We start from the raw sequence: 25,727 nt of genomic DNA, 5'->3' as shown, positions 1-25,727 counted from the left end.
CTAAAAAGCTGCCTCTAAAGGCCTACAGGCCCCTCCTCTACCAGGGTCAAGGTTGTTACCACTGCGTTGGCACGTGGGATGCCTGTCCTGGATTTTTGTCAGACAGCTACGTGGAAATCAGTGCACAAGTTCACAAAGAACTACTGCCTCAACAGTCACATACACGGAGCGCTGCATTTTGCCTACTTGGTCCTCCAGGACTTATTGGTCTTTTCATACATGCACCGCCTTGGGAGATACTGCTGTGGTATTCATTCACAAGATGAGGAATCTCTGGTAAGAAGTATCCAATCAGAAAAATAGGTGGATGCATTATTCAATTGCAGATTTCCTCACCACCCTCCCACCTCCCCATTCTGTGGTATGGATTCTTTTATCTAAAAAGATCCCAATCTAGGAATGTGCACAGAGGTGTGTTGAATCGTGTAATAGGCTGTGCTTCTGAGTGAGTGAACAAGTTCATGAAGCAAACTGACATCAGCACGTGTTGGCTGGCGCTTATATACAAATCCGCTTGCTAGTAGAAAAGTTATTACGCAAAGTCTTGCTGTGTCACTTCCCAGTGCATAGGATCACAGCTTTTTAGTTTTCCAGATCCAGTGTGTTGCCTGGGGGAAATTAAGATGGTTGAAGAATATGTGGTAAGAAAGAGGATCCCCCAGAAAGAGTTACTAAAGGTAAGTAACTTGTTCATATGTGCATTTTTGTTTTTTAAGTGTGATCTGTGCCTTGGGTAACGGTCCTTTCAATTTTTTTTATCTAAACAGGTTAGGAAAGAAGATATAGACATCTCAAAATGCTTCCCCCTGCAAAGCCGATCAGGTGCTTTGGCACAAGTTAATCAATATAGTCTAACCATTGGTGTGGATTTGGGAACACATGATACCAAATCACTCATGAAGAGTATTGAGTCACTATCCTTCATTGTACGCGATGCTGCTCATGTGACTCCGGAGAATTTTGAACTTTGTGTGAAAACAATAAGAGTTTTTGTTGAAGCAAGTTTAAATGGAGGTAAGAATATGTCATTTACAGAGCATACTTTTATAAGATGGAATATTTTGAGCATTTTTGTGTTTATGGACCAATGTAATTTTTCCCCAATCCAGCATGGACCTTCTCCATATTGATATACATAAAAATTCTCCTCTGTAGTTGTGATGATGCAGAAACACTTTTTATCTGATAGAGACATCTAGCCTTAGATTCCTTAACTTTTGAATTATTCCCAAGCCTCAGACTGGATCTGGACATTTTTAAGCAGTACCTCTGCGCGGTGGGTCTTGGCGTGATGACGTTGACTCCGGTTTTGATGTCTGTGAAGTCATAAAAGTCCCCACCAGCGCGGGGACGTCAGTTTCTTGTTTTCCGTGCTAAAACACGGATCTGAAGAAGCAGTTTCTAAGGCAGTTTTCTGGCATACTTCAACAGGTTTTTGTCGGTTGGAACCAGTGTGCTTTTCTCATGTCTTCAGGCTTTAAGCCTTGTAGGTCTTGTACACAACAGATGTCAGCTACAGACCCAAATTCCGTTTGTATGTGGTGTTTGGGAGAACACCACAACTCCAAAAATAGCATCTTCTGCCAGAAGCTGAAGGCACTCGAGGAACGCCGTATGAAGCTCCTGGCAGCGCGGCTGTCAGAAACTTCACGTAGACCTTGGTCTTATTCTCATTCGGAGGTCCATTCATGATGCCGTTCCATGAGCCGGAGCTTCACGGGAACATCGCTCTCCATCGACGTCCCAAGAAAAGCGCAGGCATATGAAGTCGCGGCACCCCCGACTTCGCCGTGTGGAGACTGTCTCCCACGGCTTCTCACGCTTACCGGTTGAGGAGGCTGTACACCACTCCGCCCCGCACCTCCCAGTATTTCTGGGAGCCGGGGCATCGATGGCCCACGTGAGAGAATACTACAATTCACTACTTCTCATTTTTGGGCCCCCACCTTTCCCTGGAGCCTTTGGGCCCCATGGAGGTGAGAGGAGACACACTGGCGGATTCACCCTCCGTGTCAGTTAGCCCATCTGAGTCATTGGGTCGGCGCCCGCTGACTCCGCTTCGGGACTGGTGCACAGCCCTTTGAGGTTTTCACGTAAGGAATGTTGCCTTTTCGCCTTTTGTGGGACGATACAGAGGAGTCAGGGCTATTGCAGCCTATATCTGAGGCTATTCCACACCTTTTGGAGGAGAATTCGTTGTCTGCACTTGGAGAGGCTAGTGGACTGGAGTCATCCACAGCTTTCCCCTCCTAGCTTTGATACTAAGGTGAGTTCCTCTTTTGCAGGTATGTTGAGTAGAGTGGCTTTGGTTTTGGAGTTAGATAATCTTTTGTTTCTTGCACGACTACCCATGTTATGGAAGTGCCATGGTGGCATAAGTTCCACCCGTTGGTGACACCTGCGGTTAGCAGATATTATTGGTTCTATATTATCTTTGACCGGTTATGTGGTACAATTATACCTATTGCCTAGGTTTTTCCCTCCCCTTATTCCTCTGACGAGGGGCTTCATGCTCAATAGGTTATTTGCTTGTGTTGTTTCTTCCTATCTCTTATAGGGACATCTTGCTTATGTCCTTTGTGTACCTTTTATAAAGAGAGTATGTTTATTCTATGCAACTACTTCCACTTCAGGGAATTCTTTTTTGATACGTCCTTCATTTGATTGCAGTGCACTTTTCTTTGAATTCAGGTGGTGCACGGATTGCTTTAGAGTTAGGTGATTGTTGTAAAAGGTTATGCTACCTTATGAGGGTGTTGTGCCATCTTTACCACTTTATGTGTTTCTTGCCTGTGCCTGGGTTTTGCTCTCTCTTGGAGGCGTTACATATGGCAGGTTCAAGGTCTCTATTTTGTGTTCTTCTGATTGATTATATTACTAATGGTTATCCTCCATTTCTGGAGGTTATTTTGGTATCCTACTTTTATTTCTTAGAACATGGTTGTTCCACGAACACTGCTCTAATGTCTTATGGGACTCCTCTGTCTTGGAGTTGTTATACTTTATTTTGTATTTTTCTGAATACTCATATTTCTAATGGTTATCTACATTTTCTGGGGAGGTTATATGGTTCCCGATTTATGTTATTAGATCATGTCGCTCTGTAAATGCTGCTTGTAAGGTTCTAATTCAGTGTCATGATTTCTTAACCTTTAGGGGTTAACCATTAAGCCCATGTCCGGCATTTTTTGTGGGGTTTCTTTCTTTTCTTAAGAGAATGTTCGCTTTATTGGTTTTTCTCTTCTTTAAGAACTTTCTGTGTTTTTACTTTCTAAATACTTTGATATGCTAAGATTATGGTTGTAGGTATACATAACCTCTCTGGAGGTTGGATGTCCTTGGATCCTGGGGGCATTTTCTTCCTGTAATCGGCAGTTGCCCTTCTTTATGGCTTACAGCCTTTTGATAGTTCAATTTGTTGTGCTGATGCTATTGAATTCCTCCTTCTGCTCTTTAATTAATGTGCAGCTCTTTCTCATTTGTAGTGGCTCGCCACTTACGAAGTGGCATTCTAACAGAAGCCTCAGAGTCATAAGACTACAACTATTCTATTCCTGTAATGATCATGTCTCCAACCAAACCCTCTCACAATACCCCTAGCTCTGCTCTCGTGAGTCATGGCTCTAACTCGTGGAGCATCGTTTATCCCACAAACATTTCTAAGAACGCTAAGAAAAATCTCAATCATAAATTATTGAAACTTAACCCGGAAACTCTAATAGCGGATAGCCTGTCTAGCGCCACGAAGAAAACTGACTTTTTCAACTCCAAACATCCGACTAAATGGAAAAATATCTTCCTTCACCTTCCTGTTACTAAAACAATCAGAATTCTGTATGGAATAAAACTGACGACTACCCCCTCTCTTTCTTTCCTTGGGGAAATTGATATATCCATATACAGGGCTGGGAATATACTCATACAAGCATCTGACGCTCACACCAACATATTTGATCAACATTCAAGTACTATGGCCACTTCACTCTCACAACTGGGCCAAACACCCCAATTGCCTCTTTCCTCCGTGTCACAACTCACTCTTCCCGAACAGTATCATCGCCTTCCTCATGAAAATCCTCCATCCTTATTTAGGCCCCCTCTAAATTTCTACATCAACCCTATCACCCCATCCAAAACTCACTGCCGATCCTTGCCCTCCTTACTGACTTTTTTGCCCTTCCTAACGTGCAACCTCTCTAACATTATCCTTGATAATTCTCATGCCTTGCTTAGGGTCACAGGCCCTCCTCTCAGTCCCGCCTCAGCAAACCCTAATACTGATGCCCTTCCTTTTAGCGCTACTTCCTCATTACTCTCGCCGATGAGGGACAATCTCAGGACCTCAGACATGGATCCACCTCATAGCTTAGAGCTCCCTGCCCCCGACCTTAGTTTGACTTCACACTCTCCTACTATCACCAACACTCAATTTCCATGGGACTCAACCAATATCCTATATTCACCTTCTAACACTCACCCTATACAGTTGCCTTCTAGATTGTTTCCGCCTGCTCTCTCCTCTACGCTCAATCACACTACAACCAATAAAGTCCTTGGTAATCTGTGCGATGAGGCACTTTCCCTTAGAACATGTTCTAACAATCACTCTTCTAACACCAATCTCCATCTAAAGGCGGACCCTAAGCATCTTACCCAAAGTACATTGAACCCTAGTCCTAATGTCATTGACCAACCTCCTAACGTGCTGATCCCCTCCTCCTTCTAAACTGACCTTTCTGCGTCTCCCCCCTCCCTCACAGCGGGTTGCTCCTCTAACTCTCTTGCACAGATTCTGAACCGAATGGAACTGAAACTCAACTCTCGGGCTTCAGAATTAACACATCTTAGACTAGATCTCTCTAACCAGAACACCCGGGCCCGCCCTTACACCCACGTTACTCCACCTATTAGCTCTCCTAATTCCTCTCAACACTCCCCTTGGCCTACTACTCCCCTTTGCAGGCGGGCACCCAGGCCTTACCGTGCTCACTGCACTCTCTCTGCTCGGGAGTTAAATGCCCTCTGCTACTCATATCTTCCTAAGATCCAGGTAACTGACCATTTAACCTCCTCCCAACATCCCAGTTATAGTGGGCGTGAATCTCTGAAGACTCATTCTGGCCTCAATGGCACAGTCCTTAAATGGTTCACTTCCTACCACCAACACCGAACACAACAAATTAAAATTAATTCCTGCCTCTCAAATCCTACTCCTTGGTGTTCCCCAGGGCTCAATACTCTCCCCCTCTCTATTCAACCTCTCCATGGAACCCCTTACTATCATTTTGAAACAAGCTGGGATCAATTATCACCTTTACGCTGATGACACGCAACTCTATTATAAAATCAAATCTCACAGCGACATCCTTCATCTTAACATCACATTGAGCAAGATTCAAACTTGGTTTTACTCCAACCATCTAAAATTGAACCCGATCAAAACGGAAATCATTCTATTCACCCCCATAAGTAATAACCTCCCTATCCAAGGCTGGATCACTGACCTCAAAGCCCTCAACTGTCCGCTCACTCATCCAACACGGCTAAATCCCTAGGTTTCACCCTGGACAAAGATCTGTCTCTGAAGGACCATATCAAAAACTCAGCCAAAGGAGTGCTTTTCACACTTAAACACCTCAAACAAATCAAACCTTTCTTCCCGTCTGATGACTTCAAATGGGTTGTTGAATCGCTAGTCCTATCTAAACTCGACTATGGGAACGCTATACTCACCGGGACCCCGAAAATTCACCCGTAGATCAGTTCTCAACATGGCTGCCCGTCTCATAACAGACTGCAAACGGTATGAACACATCACGCCTGCCCTCAAGTCCCTCAGCTGGCTCCCCATCGAAGGTAAATGCATCTACAAGACTGCCTGCGTCACCCACAAAGCACTTCACTCTCAATCCCCTGACTACTTAAGCAACAAACTCACTAGAGTTGGATGTGCCAGACCAATGAGAAGCGCCAATGCTTTTCTTCTTGTACCCCGTTACTAAAAATGAACTCTACCCAGACTCGCTCTTTCACAGGCAATGCTTCCAGCATCTGGAACGCCCTTCCGAGAGACCTTCGCTGCAACCCTTCCTACCCAGGCTTCAAAAGTGACCTGAAACGCCATCTCCTCAATAAATACTGGAGCCCCTGAATCTAACCCCATTTATTTGTTTTTTTTAACCTAATTTCTGTAATTTTTCTATTCGTCGCTCTGTTACCGCTGGTTCTTGCCAAGCCAACACTTTGTCCCCCAAAGTGTTAATTGTCTGGACCTCTTTTTCGGTAACTCCATCCCTCATGTCCCTACCAATCGTTCTTAATACTTATTTATGTGTGTGTCTTCTCTAATTCTCTTCCCTTATTTTTAAGCTTATGTAACCATTGATCCCAAGATTATTGCCTTGCTCCAAAATCTGTGTTGATCTTTCACTTGCTTTGTTATCTCGTATGTAACCTGTTACACTGATTGTTGCCTTGCTCTCAATTTCTGTAAAGCGCTCTGATACCCCTGGTTTTACACACCACAGTGCAAAACGAGCAAAACAGGACGGTCTATGCGTTTCGGCTTCCACTAGCCTTCTACTGGACCATAGAGTCCCTCGCGTCTAGACAGTATTTCTAAAGTGCTTAGTGCTTAACTCCTTGTTTGTGTTTACTATTTTTGAGCAACTAGACCACTGATCCTCTTAACAAACATGGACTAATTCGTCCACCATTTTGACACTGTTTGTAAAGTACATTCAGTGTCACAAGAAAAGTGCAAGTGAAGGATTAAAAGTTCAAAAATATACATTTAAAACACAGTCGACATTTCCTTTGATTTTAAATGCCCCTAGGTCGCTGGATATTTTTGTTCCATCATTATTTAAATCCATGTTTCCATGTTATATATATATCACTTTGCCATCTCTATACATCTTTTGGGGAGTCGAGTGGTTCTTTTTTTCCTTCAGTTCTACCTACTGGCTGGTCGTAAGTGTTTTCTGTTGGCAGAGGGTCATTTTTCTGTTGTTTTCGTTTAGGATTATGGTAGCAACAGCCTATTGGGATTCTTTTGGGCAGCCAGCATTATCTTAATACTAATTCACACACATACTTTGATATAGCTTTGCTATATACAATAAGGTAAGATAATCATAAAATCTTTGCAAATCTTATGAGATGCAGTTTGCTTCTCTCTAAACTGTAAATTTGTATCTGTAAGAAACCGTAAGTTATAGATTCCTTACCTTAGAATTACCCCCAGGCGTAAGACTGGATCCGGAAAGTTTTTTTCGTCAGCAGTACCTCTGCGCCTCGGAAGCTGGCGTCAGTCGGCTCCGCGTCCGTCGTTGGATGGGTGGGGCGGTAAGGAATCTATAACTAACTAATGTGTGTGTGTGTGTGTATTTATATATACATATTTGTGGATCTATATATGTATTTTAGATATGGATTTATATATGTGTTTGGAGCACTGACTGTATAGATTTGTGCAGAGTTGATTAGTATTTGTAGCAGATTAATATCTGTTTAATTGCATCTTTCCGTTTCTACGGGTTTTAAGCGTTTTATGACCCTTGTAGTGGTCACTTTGTCAAATAATGTTCTTTTTCCAAGGATGGACTTTGATGTGCATCAACCCTTGTACTTGGATTGGTTTTCCCGATCTTTTGATGAATGGGTTTATTCATCTTGGTTTTAATTGGGATGTGCCTGGAAGCCCATTTTTCTGGATTTCTCAGGACATGTTTCCTTCAAATACTTCTCTACTAATGTAAGGGATTGTAGTTTGCATAGCAGTCGCTATTGGCGTTGGCCCTCCTGGTCCATAGGCTTATTTGACCCTTTAGGGATTAAATGCCACTGTCCTACTGTTGTTTCCCGACACAGTATTATCCTGCTTCCTTTGACGCACTAGTTGTTCCGTGCCTGCAGGGTTGTGTTTTTATTTACATTGCCTATAGTCTTTGCCACAGTATTCTTAAGGAGCTCATGCTCCTTTTCATCTGATTCATACGTGCGTCTGGTCTCTTGTTAATTTTGATCAGCTGGTTCTGTTTGAGAACTTTTGTGGGATTGGTTCACAGCCCCTCCTCCACGTGGGGTATAGCTATGGCATTTAATTCAAAAGTTAACGAATCTGTGGCTAGCTGACACGATCAGATGAACAAGTTACTTACCTTTAGTAATGCATTATCTGATAGAGACGTAGCTTAGTCCTTAATGCCCTGCCCATCCTTCCCGCTCTGCAAACAATGTAAAGGGTGAGTAGTATTTCCTTTTACGACGCTGGTATATACACCAGCGTTCAGTGTTTCACACAGCCTTGGGCTTAGTCAAACCATTTGGTCTTTCATTATTGACCTTGTCTAGGTATTAACATACCATTCAATTCCACTTTCTAATTATTGTTTAAAAGATATATTGCTCTTTTTGGCACACTGTTTACACAACCATTTTCTATAGTGGCTTTGCGTTATGGCGCGGAAAAATTCACAGAAGAAACTGGCGTCTGTGCGACAGACAGGACTTACGTGACTCCACTAATGTCACAACTGTAGTCGATGTCATGGAGTCGTACGACACCGTCCCTTGACGCACAGGGGTACTGCTGAAACATTTTACAGATCCAATCTGATGCCTGGGGAGAATTCACAAGTTAAGGAATCTGCGGCAAGACTATGTCTCTACCGGATAATGCCTTTCCCGAAGGCAAGTAATTGTTCTTCAATACTCTCACTTGCTAAGCAACCCTTATGTCTTGAATGGAAAGTCCTGGATCATGGATAACTTTGGAACTCTTGGAGAGGACATGGGTTAATGGGGCACATAAATAGATTACCTTATGGTTTTGGTTTTAAACACACACTGTGTAGGAAAGTACTCTTTTCAACATGGTTACCCCCCACTTTTTGCCTGACTCTGCTGCATCTTTGACTGAGTGTGTACTGGATTCCTGCTAACAAGGTTCCCAATACCTGTGTTCTTTCCCAATTCTGTACCTTGGTTCCTATAATTGGCGCACACCTCTGGCTCACATATAAGTCCAGTGTAAAAGGTACAAGGTCAGGTAGTCAATTTTATTGTGTTGTATGGTAAGTCAAAACCTTTACAAACAAATGAAGCAAATGAAAGTAATCGAAATACTAAGTAAAAAAAACATGTAATAAGAACAAACAGAGCTCAGTACAGGCAGAGGATTCAGCTGAGCTGTATTTTTTTAAAACAGGTAAAAGAGCAATGAATGCACATAAACAAAGCATACGTTGAGACATAAATTTAGGAACAGTGTGTAAAATACGCAAAGCACAGATCTATTGCTGGGCGACAGATCTGCAGTCAGTACTTAGCAGAAACAAGTCATAGACTTACAGGCCAAGCAGTGCATTTTAGAAAGTGCCAGTGCAAGAAATGATACTAAGCAATGACATATTCTAAAAACACTAGCCTATGCCCAAGAGAGTAAAGCAGCAGATTAGGACATTTGAGACTATGCAGAAAAACGCAGTTGTGGGAGTAAATCCAGATAATGAGCAGCATGAAAAGACTGTAAAGTGCATTTTGCAGAATGTGCTGATAGCGTAGCAATACCCAGCAATATGATTGATACTTAAACCTGTAGCGTGAGAGGCAATCGTTATTTTGACAAGTTCAGCCCAGCCAGATATGGGCATGTGATGATGAATAGCATAAAGCAACAAGCAGACGAGGCGAAGAAAATTACAGCATTTGAGAGCATGTTGCCGCAGCACTGGTGAAATTGACATTGTCCAGTTTGGTCGCAGCCTTCCGGAGAAACTTGACTGTTTTGACATTTAATAGTGAATTAATTCCGGCTAGCAATAACTGCCTGCCGGCAGGTGCGAACTCCAAACTGAATGAAGTCAGCATGTAGAAAAATTCTCCTTTGCTGCTGCAGAAAGGGCAGATGCATAAGGTATGGAATAAGGATTCTCTTACTTGACCGCAGAGGCAGCAGCTTTTGTCATGAGGTAATGTACGACGCCAGGACAGTAGGTGAGCCCGGAGGTTCCACACGCCCAGTCTTAATCTCACAAGCCCTGCCTTAATCCATAGAGCGTAAGTACAGGTGATGTAGTTCTTATGCTTGTTGGAAGAGTTAGAGTTCATAATTGACCATACATTAGTGTGCATACTTAGAGCTGGTAAATCCTCCAGTGTTTAATTTTTTTTTTGCCACGGATGTTGTTAGGTTCTTGAAGACCTGATGAGACCGTGCTGAGGGAGAAGACTCTATTCCCCAGATTCCCCGGTCCTCTATGCACGTTACCACCGCGCCCAGAGGCTCTTTAATTGCTGCTGCTGGTCCTGCTCCTCGAGAAGCCCTCTGTGACTGCATTGGGGAAGAGGACTCCATTCCCCAGATTCCCCGGTTCTCTGTGCACATCACAGTCACGCCTGGAGGCGCTTTAATTGCTGCTGCGGGTCCCGCTCTTCGAGAAGCCCTCTGTGGCCACGTTTGGGGAGAGGACTCAATTTCCCAGAGTCCCCAGTCCTCTGAGCACGTCACTGCCGCACCCGGAGGCACTTTAATTGCTGCTGCATGGGTGGCGCTTGGGCAAAGCCTGCGTCAAGAGATGGCCCGTACTGCGCCTGTCCTTGCCCAGAAGAGACTGGACTAGGCCCTCCCTCTTACTTTTGGATTCCAGCACCATGCTGGAGGTGGTGAGTTGGTGCTCATTGTATTTTCACTGAAATGAGATCTTTGAGCATGGGGAAGAGAAAAGCAGAAACATGTGGGACAGAGAGTAGGCCAAGATCTGGTAAGACGATATTGTCTTTTTTTTTTTTTTTAATCAGGCTGTCTGGGTGCTCTCGGACCAGATCACCAATGCTGAGATAGAGCTGGCGGTCAATCATCAAAGTCCTATTCAAGATATAGATGTAGTAAGTTAGGGGTTTGCCAGTTCTATCCCCGCTTCCACCAGTGTTCTTCTCATGCAGTCATTCCCGTCTCAACTCCAAGGCCCATCCCACCAAGGCTAGTGATATTACGAAGAAGAGCTCTGACAATATTTTAAAAATCGGTGCCTGTCGCAAAATAACAAATCCGGGACAGCTTAATTCTACCAAGTCAACTAGGAATCCTACAACCGCCAGAGGAAGACCTCAGCTAAACCAGCACATGACATTAATGCAGCCCAACAGAAAAATAAAACGGAGAGTCTCCTTGTGGAGCTTATCAACAAATTGGAACTTAAGATTTCTTCAGTCTTAAAGGCCTTTGGCACCTGCATCACTGCGCTGGAGCATGTTGTAGGATCTCTTAAAGGGTGTGTGGATCATTTCCAACTATTTATTAAAAAACGGCCCAGTAATCTTCCCTCCTGACTTATGCCTACGGTAGGAGATAGAATCCCTATACGTGGCCCTACTGGTAATTTGGGTAGTGGAGTACCCAGTCCCAGGATATACACAGGACTTCATTACCCGCACTTCCAAATGTCTGCTTATATCAACAAATCATTCCTCCATGTGATAATGACGAAACTTCATGTTGGCCATCCCCTATTTTTGCCCAGTTGACCAGTCAAAGCAATCACATCATCCCTGTAATGGCACCTCCCCATACATCCCCTATAAATTCTTCGGCTGATCACCCCTGTAAATCCACCATCCAGCTGCCGCCTGCGGTAACTCCATATATCATTATAATGGTTGATTTGCCCCCTATAAGGAAGGACACTCTGGAAAATTTCGCACAACTCAAGAACAAAGTAGTCCACTGGTTAACAACCAGGGTGAATGCTTACCACCCCCCATCTCAGACCCTGACAGAAGAGATCATAATGGTCCGTAGGGTGGGCACGATTGGTCAGTCTCATATAGTGTCACCTGGTAACTGTATATTAGTCAACTTTAACAGTGCTTCGCGAGCTGGCTTTATTTTATGCGCATTGGGGAAGAAAGGTGCATCAATGGATCGTATATCTGTTCTTCCTCTGGTCTTTTTTCTATCTGCCATCCAACCTCGAAGCATCTGACAGGAGAGGATGGCGCACGATCCAGAACAAACAGCGCGGCGACCTGACCAATCTCCCTTGCTGGAAAACCCTGATTGACTGGTTCCTGTCCCGAATGCTGATACCCCGAGCTTGGCTCCTGAGATCTTTAACACTAAGTAGCTGAAGAGGGAAAAATTATCAGGTCGCCCTCCACTTAATTCGTACAACAAAAGCAATTAGACCTGATCAGTGCAGGCATTTTCTCTGAATAACTTTCCGAGAGGGTATGGGAATTCATTTCATATGTCCTATCAACAACCCTTCATTTTGTCACAGGTATTGTCCCAACTCGTTCAAGCCCGACTTATTTAATTTTAAAACAGCCTTCAAGTTATAAGTCACTGTGTTTAAAACAAATACTCTCCACTTAAACAGGTGCATAAGAAACAAAAATTTGTGAAAAAACGAGATAACACTTCACGTGCGCGACACCATCGGAGCTTGCTGGTTGGTTCTCACCAGTTGTGCCCATGTTTCTCATCATCGGTAGCTATCTCGCTTGAAAAAAATATTGGTGTCCAGAAAAACAGTGAAAAATTGTGTTTTGTGGATTTCACAAACGGCAACCAACCCTGTGAAGTTTAAAATTGAGATAGGCTCCACATCCACCAGGTGCCTACTTTATTCACAACTCGTGGGCCTATTCAAAGTAAAAACAAACTGCATGCTTGCAGACCAATTAATGATGGGCCAACATGTTTCATTGCCTGTTTAGCTTAGTGGCAGTTTCGTCAGGGCATGAGGTATTAATCCACTTTTCTGGACCCTTGTTTTATATGCACAGTGACTGTTGGACAACAAAAAGAAGGTTCATTAAAAGGACAGCCAACCAACTGAATCTCCGTCTTATCTCTTTCCACACACATATTATGTCCGCCTACGTTCTTAATGGTCAATATTTACCGGGTAGCAGCCAAGGCCCCTCATACCAGCTATCCACCTCGTCAGCAGGAACTCAATTCTACAGTGAGCTCTTTGTCAGAAGACACTTGTGTTATCCTGATTCTATATAAAAACATTAACGAACGTTAGTCTCTCTTTTTCAAGTAAATGTTCTCTAGGCACTCCATCCCAATTATGTATTCGTACTACGAGTACTGCAACCCTTCGTACCCCTCTACATATCGTTGTATCCATGATTATGACCAGCCCTCAACTCAGCCATGTTATTGCGATTTACTATAGGCCCCCTGGTGTATTTTATTCTGTATAGCAACATTCGCTACTTAGCGTTGTCACTCAGTTGCTAAAATCCATCACACACACCCTCAGATTGCGGAAATCAAATGTCAACATGCTTGCCGTATGTTTCTTCAACTTGTCTCAAACACCTTGCATGCTGCAACTGATTGTTGTTGCGTTCTCCAACAAACCGGGATTGAAATCGCTCACCTGTCTCCGTAGCTAGCCTTCCCCAGATCACCTTACTGCGTGTGCAGGCGGACGAGCGTTCTCTCGTTCCTCTGCTCATTGCGGTCGGAGAACCAATTTTACTCGACGGTATGCATACCGGAAACCAGCCTGTTTCCGTGTCACGTGACCTGTATTCTAAGGGCGCCATCTTGAAATGGAGAGCTTATGTATTGAAACGCTCCCAACAACTGTACAAATAACCACTGGTGCCCTTAATTTTCATGCAAAAAAAAGCTCTATAATTGCGATTCTTGGAATTTTGAAAGCACAAGTCATGGAACAAAGTCTAAAGGACGATTTTATTTACAGGGCTGAAAAGGTTTATTTAGACAATACGAACAGTTTTGCATATACGATTTTATATCATATTATAAATATGAAGGTGTGGCTTCATTAACTATTTTACTCCCTCTTTGGCATCTCAGCTTGACCCATGGGACAGAAAACAGTCCCTGTATGTGAAGAAATTGTAATAAAGTATCTGAAAGCGACACGTTAGTGATAGATTCCTTACCTTAGAATATTCCCCAGGCGTCAGTCTGGATCCGGAAAGTTTTCTGCTTAGCAATACCCCTGCGCACCACTATCTGGCGCCGTGCGTGTCCGCGCCCCTCACTGGCGTCGTGCCTGCCGGGATGATGTCACGGAGGCTACTTAGGCGCCACCCATGCATGCTGACGTCAGTTCTTTCTTTTTCCGCACCAAAAGCGCAGATCCGGATTGAGCACGTACCCGGGTCAATTTTTGACCACTTTTTTGAGACTTTTGTCTCCTTCTCTTGTCTCCTGGTGCACGTAGGGATGCCCAGCTTTAAGTCTTGTGGGTCGTGCCGCCGTAATATGTCGGTGGCGGACCCCCATGATGTCTACCTCTACTGCCTGGAGACTGACCATGACTCCCGGGATTCTCGGGACTGCCGTGCCATGGCCCCGAAGGCCTTGCGAGAGCGGCGCCGGAAGTTGCTGGTGGTCCAGCACTCCTCTCACCGCCGCTTCGGGTCTAGGGGCCGTTCGCGGGACCGGAGCCATCGCTCCTCGGACTCTTAAGTCTTCACCTTCAGATTCCGGTAAGCGACGCCATAAGAAGTCGTCGAAGAAGCGTGATCGCTCTCCGACGTCCCCCTGCCTCTCCCCGGAGGCATACGAGGGGGGCAGGAGCTCCACCCCTGCGGCTCCTCCAGAGCCTGGGAGTCCCGCGGCCTACCCGCTATTCCCGGGTCCGTCTGCAACTCCCGAACAGATGCAAGAGTTTCTTGCTGCCATGGACCGCCTGTTTAGGCTTTGGGCTCCCGCCGGCGGGCTCAGCGGTCCCGTGTCCAGATCCTGTGGACCCGGCGGCACCAACTCCGTCCCCAGAGCCACTGGATACAGCGCCCGCGGCTCCGGCCCCGGCGCCACAAGGTGCAGCACCGCTGGCTCCGGCCCCGGCGCTGCCCTTGGCTCTGGCCCCAGCGCCGCCCCTGGCTCCGCCACAGGTGCCGCGCTGGGTGCCGTTTATCCCGCCCCTGCCCCGGTTCTCGGACCATTTCGTTCCGACCTGGGATCCTCATTGGGATGCGGTTCCGGTTCGGCCCCGGCCGGCGCCGCTCCCTGCGCCGCTGGCCCCCTCTCCAGCTCCGGTCCTGCCGCCGCGGCCGGCTCCTTTTGCCCCAGAGCCGGATGAGGACTGGGACGGCTCCGAGGACCCCCTTGCGCGGCAGTGTGACTCCGAGCAGGATTGGGTGGATGACCTTCAAGATGCGGGTGAACTTGAAGTGTCTTTTGACCCGTGGTTTTCCTCCCCTCCGCCTACTATCGAGGAGGGCGCTTCCTACACTATGGTGCTGCGTCGAGCTGCGGAGGCTCTCCATCTCGACCTCCCTACGGGGCCCTTAAGACCAACCTCCTTACGGAGGTGCTCCAGACGGCATCTACGTCGTCGGAACTGCTGCTTCCTTTCAATGAGGCCCTTACCGAAGTCCTCTTGGGCACTTGGTTGCAGCCGTCCTCGGGGGCACCGGTGGATAAGAACGTTGCTAGGTGTCATCGCCCGGCACCTGGTGACCCTGCCTTCTTGACCACTCACCCCACGCCTGAGAGCCTGGTCAATCAGGCCTCAACGTCGCAGAGTGCCTTTCCCACCGCCGGATAAGCACTCTAAGCCGTGACCGCTGCGCCTCTCACCAGGCCGGGTCACCCCCTTGCTCCTCCTGCTCCTGCCTGCCAGCCTTGCCGCAGAAACGCCCGCTCGCCAGTTTCCTGCCGCAGCTCGCCACAGGCCCCGCCCACCACCGGCCCATTGACCGAGCCGCTCCCGCCGCCCAGCTGACCCGCCCTCTCGTCCCCCTTCTTAAGGGGACAGCAAGGAGTGCTCGGGAGTGACCGCTGCGCCTCTCACCAGGCCGGGTCACCCCCTTGCTCCTCCTGCCGCCTCCTGCTCCTGCCTGCCAGCCTTGCCGCAGAACCGCCCGCTCGCCAGTTTCCCGCCGCAGCTCGCCACAGGGCCCGCCCACCACCGGCCCATTGGCCGAGCCGCTCCCGCCGCCCAGCTGACCCGCCCTCTCGTCCCCCTTCTTATGACGCCCCCAGAGCGACCGCGCAGCGGACGCGCGCAGCGGGAGCACCGACTGAGCGCCGAAGGTGCGCCAAAGGTAAGCCCGTCTGCGCCCGTCCGCGACAGGCCCGCGCCCAGCGCCAGGACCCCTGGCCCCCGCAGACCCCAGCCCACCCGCCGGACGTACGACGCCGCCACCCTCAACGCACTCAACGCCGGCCGAATCCCAGGATGCTACCGAGCCACCCCGAGACGCACCCACGGACCCTTCTGCTGCAACGCCTGCAAGTTCACCTGCATCCGGACCAGCACTACTCCAGCACCAACCAAGACCAAGACGAGCAACAGCAGCAGCCACCTGAAATGCATCCTGCTCAACACCCGCTCCGTCCACAGACACGCCATCGAGCTCTGGAACCTGCTCGACACAACCTCACCAGACGTCGCCTTCCTCACGGAAACCTGGATGAACGCCTCTTCAGCGCCCGCCATCGCCATCCCAGACGGCTACAAGATCATCCGAAGGGACCGCATCAACCAGACCGGAGGAGGCATCGCCATCATCCACAGGAACACCATCCGCATCACGACCAACACCAACGACACCCTCGCACCTGCACTTCCAGGTCCACATCAACCCCAAGACCACCCTCAGAGGCACCCTCATCTACAGACCCCCGGGACCACGCACACAATTCAGCGAAGACATCGCCGACTTCATCAGCCCGCACGCTCTCCTCTCCGCTGACTACATCCTCCTCGGGGACCTCAACTTCCACCTGGAGAACAACAACAGCCGCAACACCACCACCCTGCTGGACAACCTCGCAAACCTGGGACTCAAGCAGCTGGTCACCACCCCCACCCACTACGCCGGACACACACTCGACCCCGTCTTCTCATCCAGCAAGGACATCGCCTTCAGCCACGCCACCGGACTCCACTGGACGGACCACAGCTGCGTCCACTTCAGCTTCAGAAGGACCACGATCCACCACCACCAGCAACAGGTTGCACGCAGAAGCTGGAACAAGATCACAGCCGACCAGCTCGCGACCTCCCTGAGCATGAACCCTCCCACCAGCGCAACGAACCCAAGCCAGGCGGCCACCAACCTCGCGAAGTGGATCAGCAATTGCGCAGACGACCTCGCCCCTCTGAAGACCCCGCCTAGCAGACTCAGTAGCAAGAAAGCCCCATGGTTCACCGACTAACTCAAGAGCTCCAAGAAGAACTGCCGAGCCCTCGAGAGGACATGGCGCAGAGACCCAACACCGGACAACATGACTGCCCTCAAGCTCGCCACCCGAAAACACCACCAACTCATCCACGCCACCAAGAAAACCGCATTCAAGGAACGACTGGACAACGCACACAACAGCAAGGAACTCTTCAACATCGTTAAAGAGCTCTCCAACCCCAACGCCGGAAACAACGACATCACCCCTTCGCAAGACCTCTGCAACTCCCTCGCCTCCTACTTCCACAACAAGATCGCAGACATACACAACAGCTTCAGCACTCAACCGACGCACGCCACGACCGAACCACCGCCCCCCACCACCACCCTCCGCGCCTGGACCCCGATCAGCACCGAAGACACCGTCCGCACGATGAACTCCATCCACTCCGGATCTCCTACCGACCCCTGCCCTCACCACGTCTTCAACAAGGCCGACGCTGTCATCGCACCCCACCTGCGGGACGTCATCAACACCTCCTTCGACACCGCTACCTTCCCGTAGAGCTGGAAGCACGCCGAAGTCAGCGCTCTACTAAAGAAGCCATCAGCCGACCCCAAGAACTACCGCCCCATCTCGCTGCTCCCGTTTCCTGCAAAAGTCATCGAGAAGACCGTCAACAAGCAGCTGGCCGCCTTCCTCGAGACGAACGGTTCCCTCGACCTGTCGCAGTCTGGCTTCCGGGCCAACCACAGCACCGAGACCGCCCTGATCGCAGCCACCGATGACATCCGAGCACTGCTTGACAACGGAGAAACAGCAGCCCTCATCCTCCTAGACTTCTCCGCGGCTTTCGACACTGTCTGCCACCGTACACTAGTGCAGCGACTCAGCAACGTCGGAATCCAGGAGAAGGCACTGGAGTGGATCATCTCCTTCCTCGCCGGAAGAACACAGAGAGTCCGCCTCCCCCCGTTCAGATCTGAAGCCACCGAAGTCATCTGCGGCGTTCCTCAAGGCTCCTCGCTCAGTCCAACCCTCTTCAACGTCTACATGAGCCCCCTCGCAGACATCGCACGCCAGCACAACCTCAACATCATCTCCTACGCCGACGACACCCAGCTGATTCTCTCCCTCACCAACGACCCCGCCACCGCCAGAGCCAACCTTCACGAAGGGATGAAAGAGGTAGCCGAATGGATGAAGAACAGCCGCCTGAAACTGAACTCGGACAAGACGGAAGTCCTCATCCTGGGATCCTCACCCTCCGCCTGGGACGACTCCTGGTGGCCCCCCGCCCTAGGCAGCGCACCCAAACCAACAGACCACGCACGCAACCTGGGCTTCATCCTGGACTCCTCCCTCTCCATTACCAGACAAGTCAACGCCGTCTCCTCGTCGTGCTTCAACATCCTGCGCATGCTACGCAAGATCTTCCGGTGGATCCCCACCGAGACCAGGAAGACGGTCACCCAGGCCCTCGTCACCAGCCGTCTGGACTATGGCAACTCCCTCTACGCTGGAACCACCGCCAAACTCCAGAAGAGACTCCAGCGAATCCAGAACGCCTCAGCACGACTCATCCTGGACATCCCCCGTCGCAGCCACATCTCCGGACACCTGAGAGACCTGCACTGGCTCCCGTTCAACAAGAGAATCACCTTCCGACTCCTCACCCACGCACACAAAGCCCTACACAACCAAGGCCCAGGATACCTCAACAGCCGCCTCAACTTCTACGCTCCCAAACGCCAGCTTCGATCGACCGGCCACGCCCTCGCCGCCGTCCCCCGCATCCGAAGAGCCACCACAGGGGGACGGTCCTTCTCCTACCTCGCCGCCAAGACATGGAACTCCCTCCCGACCCACCTCCGCCTGACCCAGGACCACCTCGCCTTCAGGAAGCAACTCAAGACCTGGCTGTTCGAGCAGTAGCGGACCCCCCTCCCCCAGCGCCTTGAGACCCTCTGGGTGAGTAGTGCACTATATAATGCTTTGATTGATTGATTGATTAAGAAGCTGGACCAATATGGCAAGAGGTTGTTCTCCTCGGCCAGCTTGGGGTTGCGGTCGGTTAATACCGCCTGCTTGTTGGGCTGTTACTCCCACGCTGTGTGGGATACGGTAGCAGAGGTCCTGCCTCAGTGTTCTGAAGAGGTCCAGGCCGTCCTTTCCCAAGCGATTGCGGAGGGCAAGGATGCAGCAAAGTTTGCCATCAGGTGTGGTCTGGACACAGCTGATTCCTTGGGCAGGGCGATTTCCACGACTGTGGCGTTGCGGCGTCATGCCTGGTTGCGGTCTACCAGGTTCTCGCTTGATGTCAAGAGCTCGCTTATGAACATGCTCTTTGATGGCTCTTGCCTCTTTGGCGACAAGGCAGACAGTGCCCTGGAGCGCTTTAAGGACTCACGGGCCACAGCTAAGTCTTTGGGTCTTTCCACTAAGAGCCCTGCCACGCTTGGGTTTCGTTCCTGCCGTGGCCAGGGTAAAGGCGCCCAGACGCGCTCCTCTGCAAAGCCTGTGCAGAACCTGCCTCAGCGTGGCCGCGGACGTGGCTTCTGCAGGGGCGGGTCTGGTAACAAGCGGGCGGAGCAGTCCTCCTCCGCACCTGCTGCTTCCACCTCCAAGCCTTTCTAATCCGAGCTTCAGGGGGCACCCCGCGCTGGTAGGAGGCAGGGTCCGTCACCACCTCCACCACTGGTGTGGTATCACTTCGGACAAGTGGGTGCTGCAAATAATTTACCAAGGTTACTCGCTCCCCTTTCTGTCCTCCCCTCCAGCCATGCCACCTCGGTACCAGGAAGTAGGTAGTGGTTGCTATTCCCACTACTTTCTGGTCCCCAAGAAGGTCAAGGGGGGCCTGCGCTCCATCTTGGACCACCGAGACGTCGATCGCTTCCTCCGGAAGAAGTTCAAGATTCTGACTCTGGCTCAGGTCCTGTCTGCCCTGGAGACTGGATGGTAGCGTTGGACTTGCAGGACGCTTATTTTCACATTCCCGTCCTGTCGGCCCATCGGCGTTACCTGCGGTTCACGGTAGGCCAGGAGCATTTTCAGTTTGCCGTGCTCCCCTTCGGCCTTACCAGCGCCCCTCGTGTTCACGAAAGTGATGGCGGTGGTCGCAGCTCATCTGCGCAGGTCAGGGGTGTCAGTCTTCCCCTACCTCGACGACTGGCTGTTGAAGGCGGATTCGCCCCAGGCAGTTGTCTCCCACCTCCAGACTACAGCCAACCTCCTGCATCTGCTGGGGTTCTCCATCAATGTGCCGAAGTCGCACCTGAGTCCCTCTCAGAAGCTCCCTTTCATCGGAGCGGTTCTGGATTCGACGCTGTTTCGGGTTTATCCTCCTGAACAGCGATCCGAGATATTCAGGCTATTGTTGCGCTCTTTCAGCCTCTATCCCGGGTTTCAGTCGGGATGACCCTCCGGCTTCTGGGCCTGATGGCCTCCTTCATCCTGCTTGTGCGTATGGCATATGCGGGCTCTGCAGTGGCACCTTAAGTTACAGTGGGCACAGCATCAGGACAACCTGTCCGATATCGTCCAGATCTCGGAGGGCGCTGCACGACAGTTGCAGTGGTGGCTCACGGATCGCGATTGGGTCAGTGGCAGATCCCTCTCCCTTCCCCAACCGGAGCACACAGTAGTGACGGATGCGTCCCTCCTGTGTTGGGGAGGCCACATGGGAGACACGGAGATCAGAGGCCTCTGGTCCCCGGCGGAGTCCCGACTCCATATCAACCTTCTGGAGCTGCGGGCGATCCGGCTTGCACTGAAGGCCTTCCTTCCCTCTGTCCGGGAAAGTGTAGTGCAGGTGGTCACGGACAACACCACCGCCATGTGGTATTGCAATAAACAGTTTAGGGGTGGGGTCGTGGACCCTATGTCCGGAGGCTCCGCGCCTCTGGACATGGCTGGGACATCAAGGCATTACCTTGGTGGTTCAACACCTGGCAGGTTCTCTGAACGCCAGGGCGGACGAACTCAGCGGCCGGTGCATGGTGGATCACGAGTGGCGTCTGAATTTGGATGTGGCGCAAGGTCTCTTTCTGCGATGGGGAGAGCCTTGGTTAGATCTATTTGCCACCGAAGAGAACGCGCAATGTCATCAGTTCTGCGCATTGGAATTTCCAAGGCGACACTCGCTCGGAGACGCTTTTCGTCTCGAGTTGAGCTGCGATCTGTTGTACGCCTTTCCGCCTATACCAGTGCTGAAGAAGATCAGGCGCAACCGGGCCCAAGTTATTCTTGTGGCTCCGGACTGGGCTCGGAGATTATGGTATCCCGAGCTACTCAGTATGAGCATCGATCCCCCGATCCGTCTGCCTCTTCGGGAGGATCTTCTGTCGCAGCAGCAGGGGACGGTCCACCACCAGAACCTGTCCAGCCTCCATTTCCATGCTTGGAGATTGAGTGGCGACAGTTGACACCTTTCGATCTTCCTCCCGAAGTCTGTGATGTCATCCTGGCAGCCAGGCGTCCCTCCACTAAAACGGTGTACTCCTGTAGGTGGAACAGATTTGTGGCATGGTGCACAGCTAAGACTGTGGATCCCCTTTCTGCCCCTCTTTCTGAGGTTCTTCTGTTCCTTCTCTCTTTGGCCCAGCAGGGCTCTGCTCTGGGCACTGTTAAAGGTTATCTTTCGGCCATCTCTGCCTTTCTACGGCTTCCAGATCAACCTTCTCTTTTTAAGTCTCCGGTTGTTAACAGTTTTCTTAAGGGCATTACGCTTACGTTCCCACCTGTGCCCTTCATAATGCCTCAGTGGGACTTGAATCTTGTCTTGACTTTTCTGATGTGCGCTCCCTTTGAGCCCCTTCATAACTGTCCCTTACGTCTTCTTACTCTCAAGGCTGCTTTCCTGGTAGCTATCACCTCTGCCAGGCGAGTGAGTGAGCTCCAGGCTCTTTTCTTCCAAACCTCCTTTCCTTTCTGTTCATCCGGACAAGGTGGTTCTGAGGACACGTCCTTCTTTCTTGCCAACGGTTGTCACGCCCTTCCACATCTGGCAGACCATCACTTTGCCCACCTTTTTTCCGCCTCCTTCAAGGGAAAAGGAGCGGCTCCACCGTCTGGACCCAAAACTTTTGCTCCTATTCTATCTGCAGCGTACACAGCATTTCCGGTTGGATGATTAGCTCTTTGTTGGCTACCTGGGTGCTAAAAGAGGTCGGGCAGTGCACAAACGGACCATCTCCCGGTGGGTCGTTCTGTGCATCAAAGCCCGTTACTCCTTGGCCAAGAAGGAGCCTCCTGTGGAACTGTGTGGCCATTCGACCAGGGCAACTGCAGCCACTACTGCCTTGGGACGCGGTGTCCCCTTGCAGGATATTTGTCAGGCAGCTACGTGGGCCTTACTACACACGTTTACCAAGCACTACTGCCTTGATAGTCAGGTCCGGAGAGATGGCTTCTTTGGCCGTTCTGTGCTCTGGGACTTTCTGGTGTAATCTTGTTCACAGACCCACCACCGGGGTTGTATTGCTGGGGTATCTATTCTAAGGTAAGGAATCTATCACTAACGTGTCTCTTTCAGATGCACAAGTTACTACTTGTGTAACCATATATCTGTAAGAGACATTAGTTAGTGATAGATTCCTTACCGCTCCACTCATCCTCACCGTTCTGCGAACTGATTACTAGGGTTAAGGTCATCCCCTTTTAGGACCCTAGTTTTATGCACCAAAGGTCAGTTTCTCGCATGGCTCTGCATTTCGGCGTGGAAAGTTGTGTACAGAACTGACGTCAGCGCACATGGGTGGCGCCTAAGTAGCCTCCGTGACATTATCCCGGCACGCACGACGCCAGTGACGGGTGCGGAACCGCACGGCACCACCTACTGGCGCGCATGGGTACTGCTAAGCAGAAAAATTTCCGGATCCAGACTGACGCCTGGGGAATATTCTAAGGTAAGGAATCTATCACTAACTAATGTCTCTTACATTATATATCGTTACACAAGTAGTAACTTGTGCCTTTAGAGGGATAGAAAGCACTACCTCTGATTTCAAACAGCAGTTGTATAACCAGTATCAGAGCCCTGAAACAGATATTCACACACTGATCTTATTCCACTCAATGTAATCATTTAATCCAATTTGATCTGCCTTCTCAAAAAATATCCAACGTGCCTCCCTATTGATTAATATTCTCTCAATATTGTTGGCCTCACCCAACTCTTTTTCTAGGACAACCCAAGTCCGTGTTTTAGCATCATGGTTCTTTTCTTTAAAGTGTTGCACTAGCCTGGTAGTAAGTTTGCCTGCTCGAATCGGGCTCAAGTGCTCCTGAATACAAATCTTTATTTTCTAGACGTGAGCCCTATATAATGTAACCCACATGAACAAGTCAGACGGTAGATCACATTCATCGTATTACAGTTGCTGAATTTTGTCAAGTGCCATGTTTTCCCGTTCATCAACCAAATACTGGTTGTGTTCTCAGTGAGATCACATACTGAACAAGACCCACAAGGGTAATGTCCAGGGGAAATCAATGACTCTTTGGGGTGTGATCTAGGACGGTTTGTCCTTTAGATTACAAGCCTGTCTAAACGCAAACCTGGGTTGTGGCATCTTAAAATCTGTTGTTGACAGTAATGACCAATGTTTGCGGATAGCCTGGCGGATTTTCGTTGCTAATGGATCAAAAGTCATGACGACCAGCAGGCAATCACTTTTAGTTCTCGAGTTTTTCTCCAAAAGAGCGCTCCGTGGAGTGTTCAAAGCCCTTTTCCTAGCATAATTCACTGTCTTCCTTGGATACATCTTTTGGACCAATTTCTCACATAGCACCTCTGACTGCTGTATGTAGGTATTTGTAGAGGAACAATTCCTGCGATATCGCAGGAACTGACCTACGGGTAAATTATCCCGTAATGCCCTACGGTGAAATGATGGATAGGGCAGAAGATGGTTCCTGTCTGTGGCTTTTTGATGTACAGTGGTACAAAGCTTGTCATTATTTACCACTATGTCCAGATCTAGGTACACAGCATTCTGATTACTGAAAGACCAGGTAAATCTCAGGCTTGTATTTAGACTATACGGCCAATTCAAAAATTCAAGCAGCACATTCTCAGTTCCAGACTAAACACATAACACATCGTCTATATACCGCTTCCAGAGCCGAATGTTCCTCTCGAAGGGGTTCGACGCGTGATAAATGAAATTGTCCTCAAACTGTCCCACATAAATGCAGGCCAGGCTCGGCACGAAGGTTGCACCCTTTGATGTACCTGTTACTTGTAGGAACAGTTTGTTTTTGTAACAAAAGTAGTTCCTGGTTAAAGCTATTTCAATACACTGTAACACGAATGACTGCGGAGTGTCGTAGAACCACTCTTGTTCCCCAAGTGCCCATGCTGCTGCCACCAGTGTGGCATCTTGGGGGTATACATGTATACAGTGACTCGATGTCAATCATAACCAGGAACTCACATGTAGGGTCAAACTGGACGTCTTCCAAAATATTGAGGATGTCCATGGTGTCCTGGACATATGATGGTAGATTTATTACCGATTCCCTGAGGAAAAAGTCGGCAAACTGCAAAAGTGCTTCAAGAACCGATTGTACACCAGAAACTATCGGGCGGCCAGGTAGTGGCCATTGGGCCTTGTGTATTTTTGGCAGTATGTAGAATGCCGGGGTTCTTGGTTTTGGATTCAGTAGAAACTCTGCCTCTTTGACAGTGATCCACTTCTTCTCTTTTGCCACACTGACCATCCCCTTGATGATCTTCTGCAGCTCTCCCACTAGGTCACAGGGTAGCGGACAATAATTCTCACGCACCCCCAAGAGTCTCATTACTTCAGTCTCTTAATCCATAGTGTTCATAACTACTGCCCCATCTTTATCCGCCAATGTTATAGTAATCAATTGATTATCTTGTAGGATCTTGATTGCTTGCCAGTCATCACGACTCATGTTGTTCAAGGATGATGCTGCATTGTTTGTTCTAAAGCATTAATCTCTTCTAGTGCTTTTTGTTGAAAAATTTGAACCCTCGGGCCTATGCAGAATTCGGGGGGCAAAATTCTGAAGGACGATGCAAATTCGTTATGAATAATGATGGGGGATCCTGACTCTTGGCAAAAAAAAATGTTAGGTTAATTTTTTTCATGATTTCTTGAAATTCAATTCTGCACTTGAAAGAATCATGCGTGAGGGTGGGGACATATCCTATCCCCTTATTCAACACCCGTAACTCACTAGGTGTGAGCCTGTGATCAGAAAGGTTGACCACTATGCCGTTCACATATTATTCGTGGAGAGTATGTCTGCCATGATTGGTCCTGGTTCTGTTGTGCACATTCTCTGCCTCTCTGGCCTCCCCCTCTGTTGCCCCTCTGATTTTGTCCTAAAAAAGAACGAAGCAGTGCACCCAGATCCTCGTTGGATTTATTCTGATGATTAAATCTGACTCTGTTGGACTTGTCTGATTGAGTCCCCACTTCGTCTTCCTCACTGGAAGTGTTCCCAAATGTCCAATTTTGTGGTGTCCGTCTGGTCGTATTGTCTCTGTTCGGTCCCCTGTTGATAATACTTGTATTTACATAAGGAAAGGTCCGTTCATGGGTGAACCATTCAAGAT

At 49.1% G+C, this 25,727-nt stretch overlaps 1 protein-coding gene across 5 annotated transcripts in view; it reads left to right on the top strand.

Annotated features, from left to right (window-relative positions):
- GBF1 (golgi brefeldin A resistant guanine nucleotide exchange factor 1) overlaps positions 1 to 25,727 on the top strand; it is a 2,300,480-nt gene that overhangs the window by 1,854,787 nt on the left and 419,966 nt on the right. For all 5 annotated transcript variants that reach the window (XM_085603553.1, XM_085603551.1, XM_085603552.1 and 2 more), the window contains one exon: positions 768 to 1,014. In XM_085603553.1, coding sequence (XP_085459679.1) covers positions 768 to 1,014 — 247 coding nt within the window. The remainder of the gene's footprint in view (positions 1 to 767; positions 1,015 to 25,727) is intronic.

The sequence above is a fragment of the Triturus cristatus genome, chromosome 1_2 (assembly GCF_964204655.1).
Source record: "Triturus cristatus chromosome 1_2, aTriCri1.1, whole genome shotgun sequence".
NCBI classification, from domain to species: Eukaryota; Metazoa; Chordata; class Amphibia; order Caudata; family Salamandridae; genus Triturus; species Triturus cristatus.
This window is presented reverse-complemented; position numbering and strand designations above follow the sequence as displayed.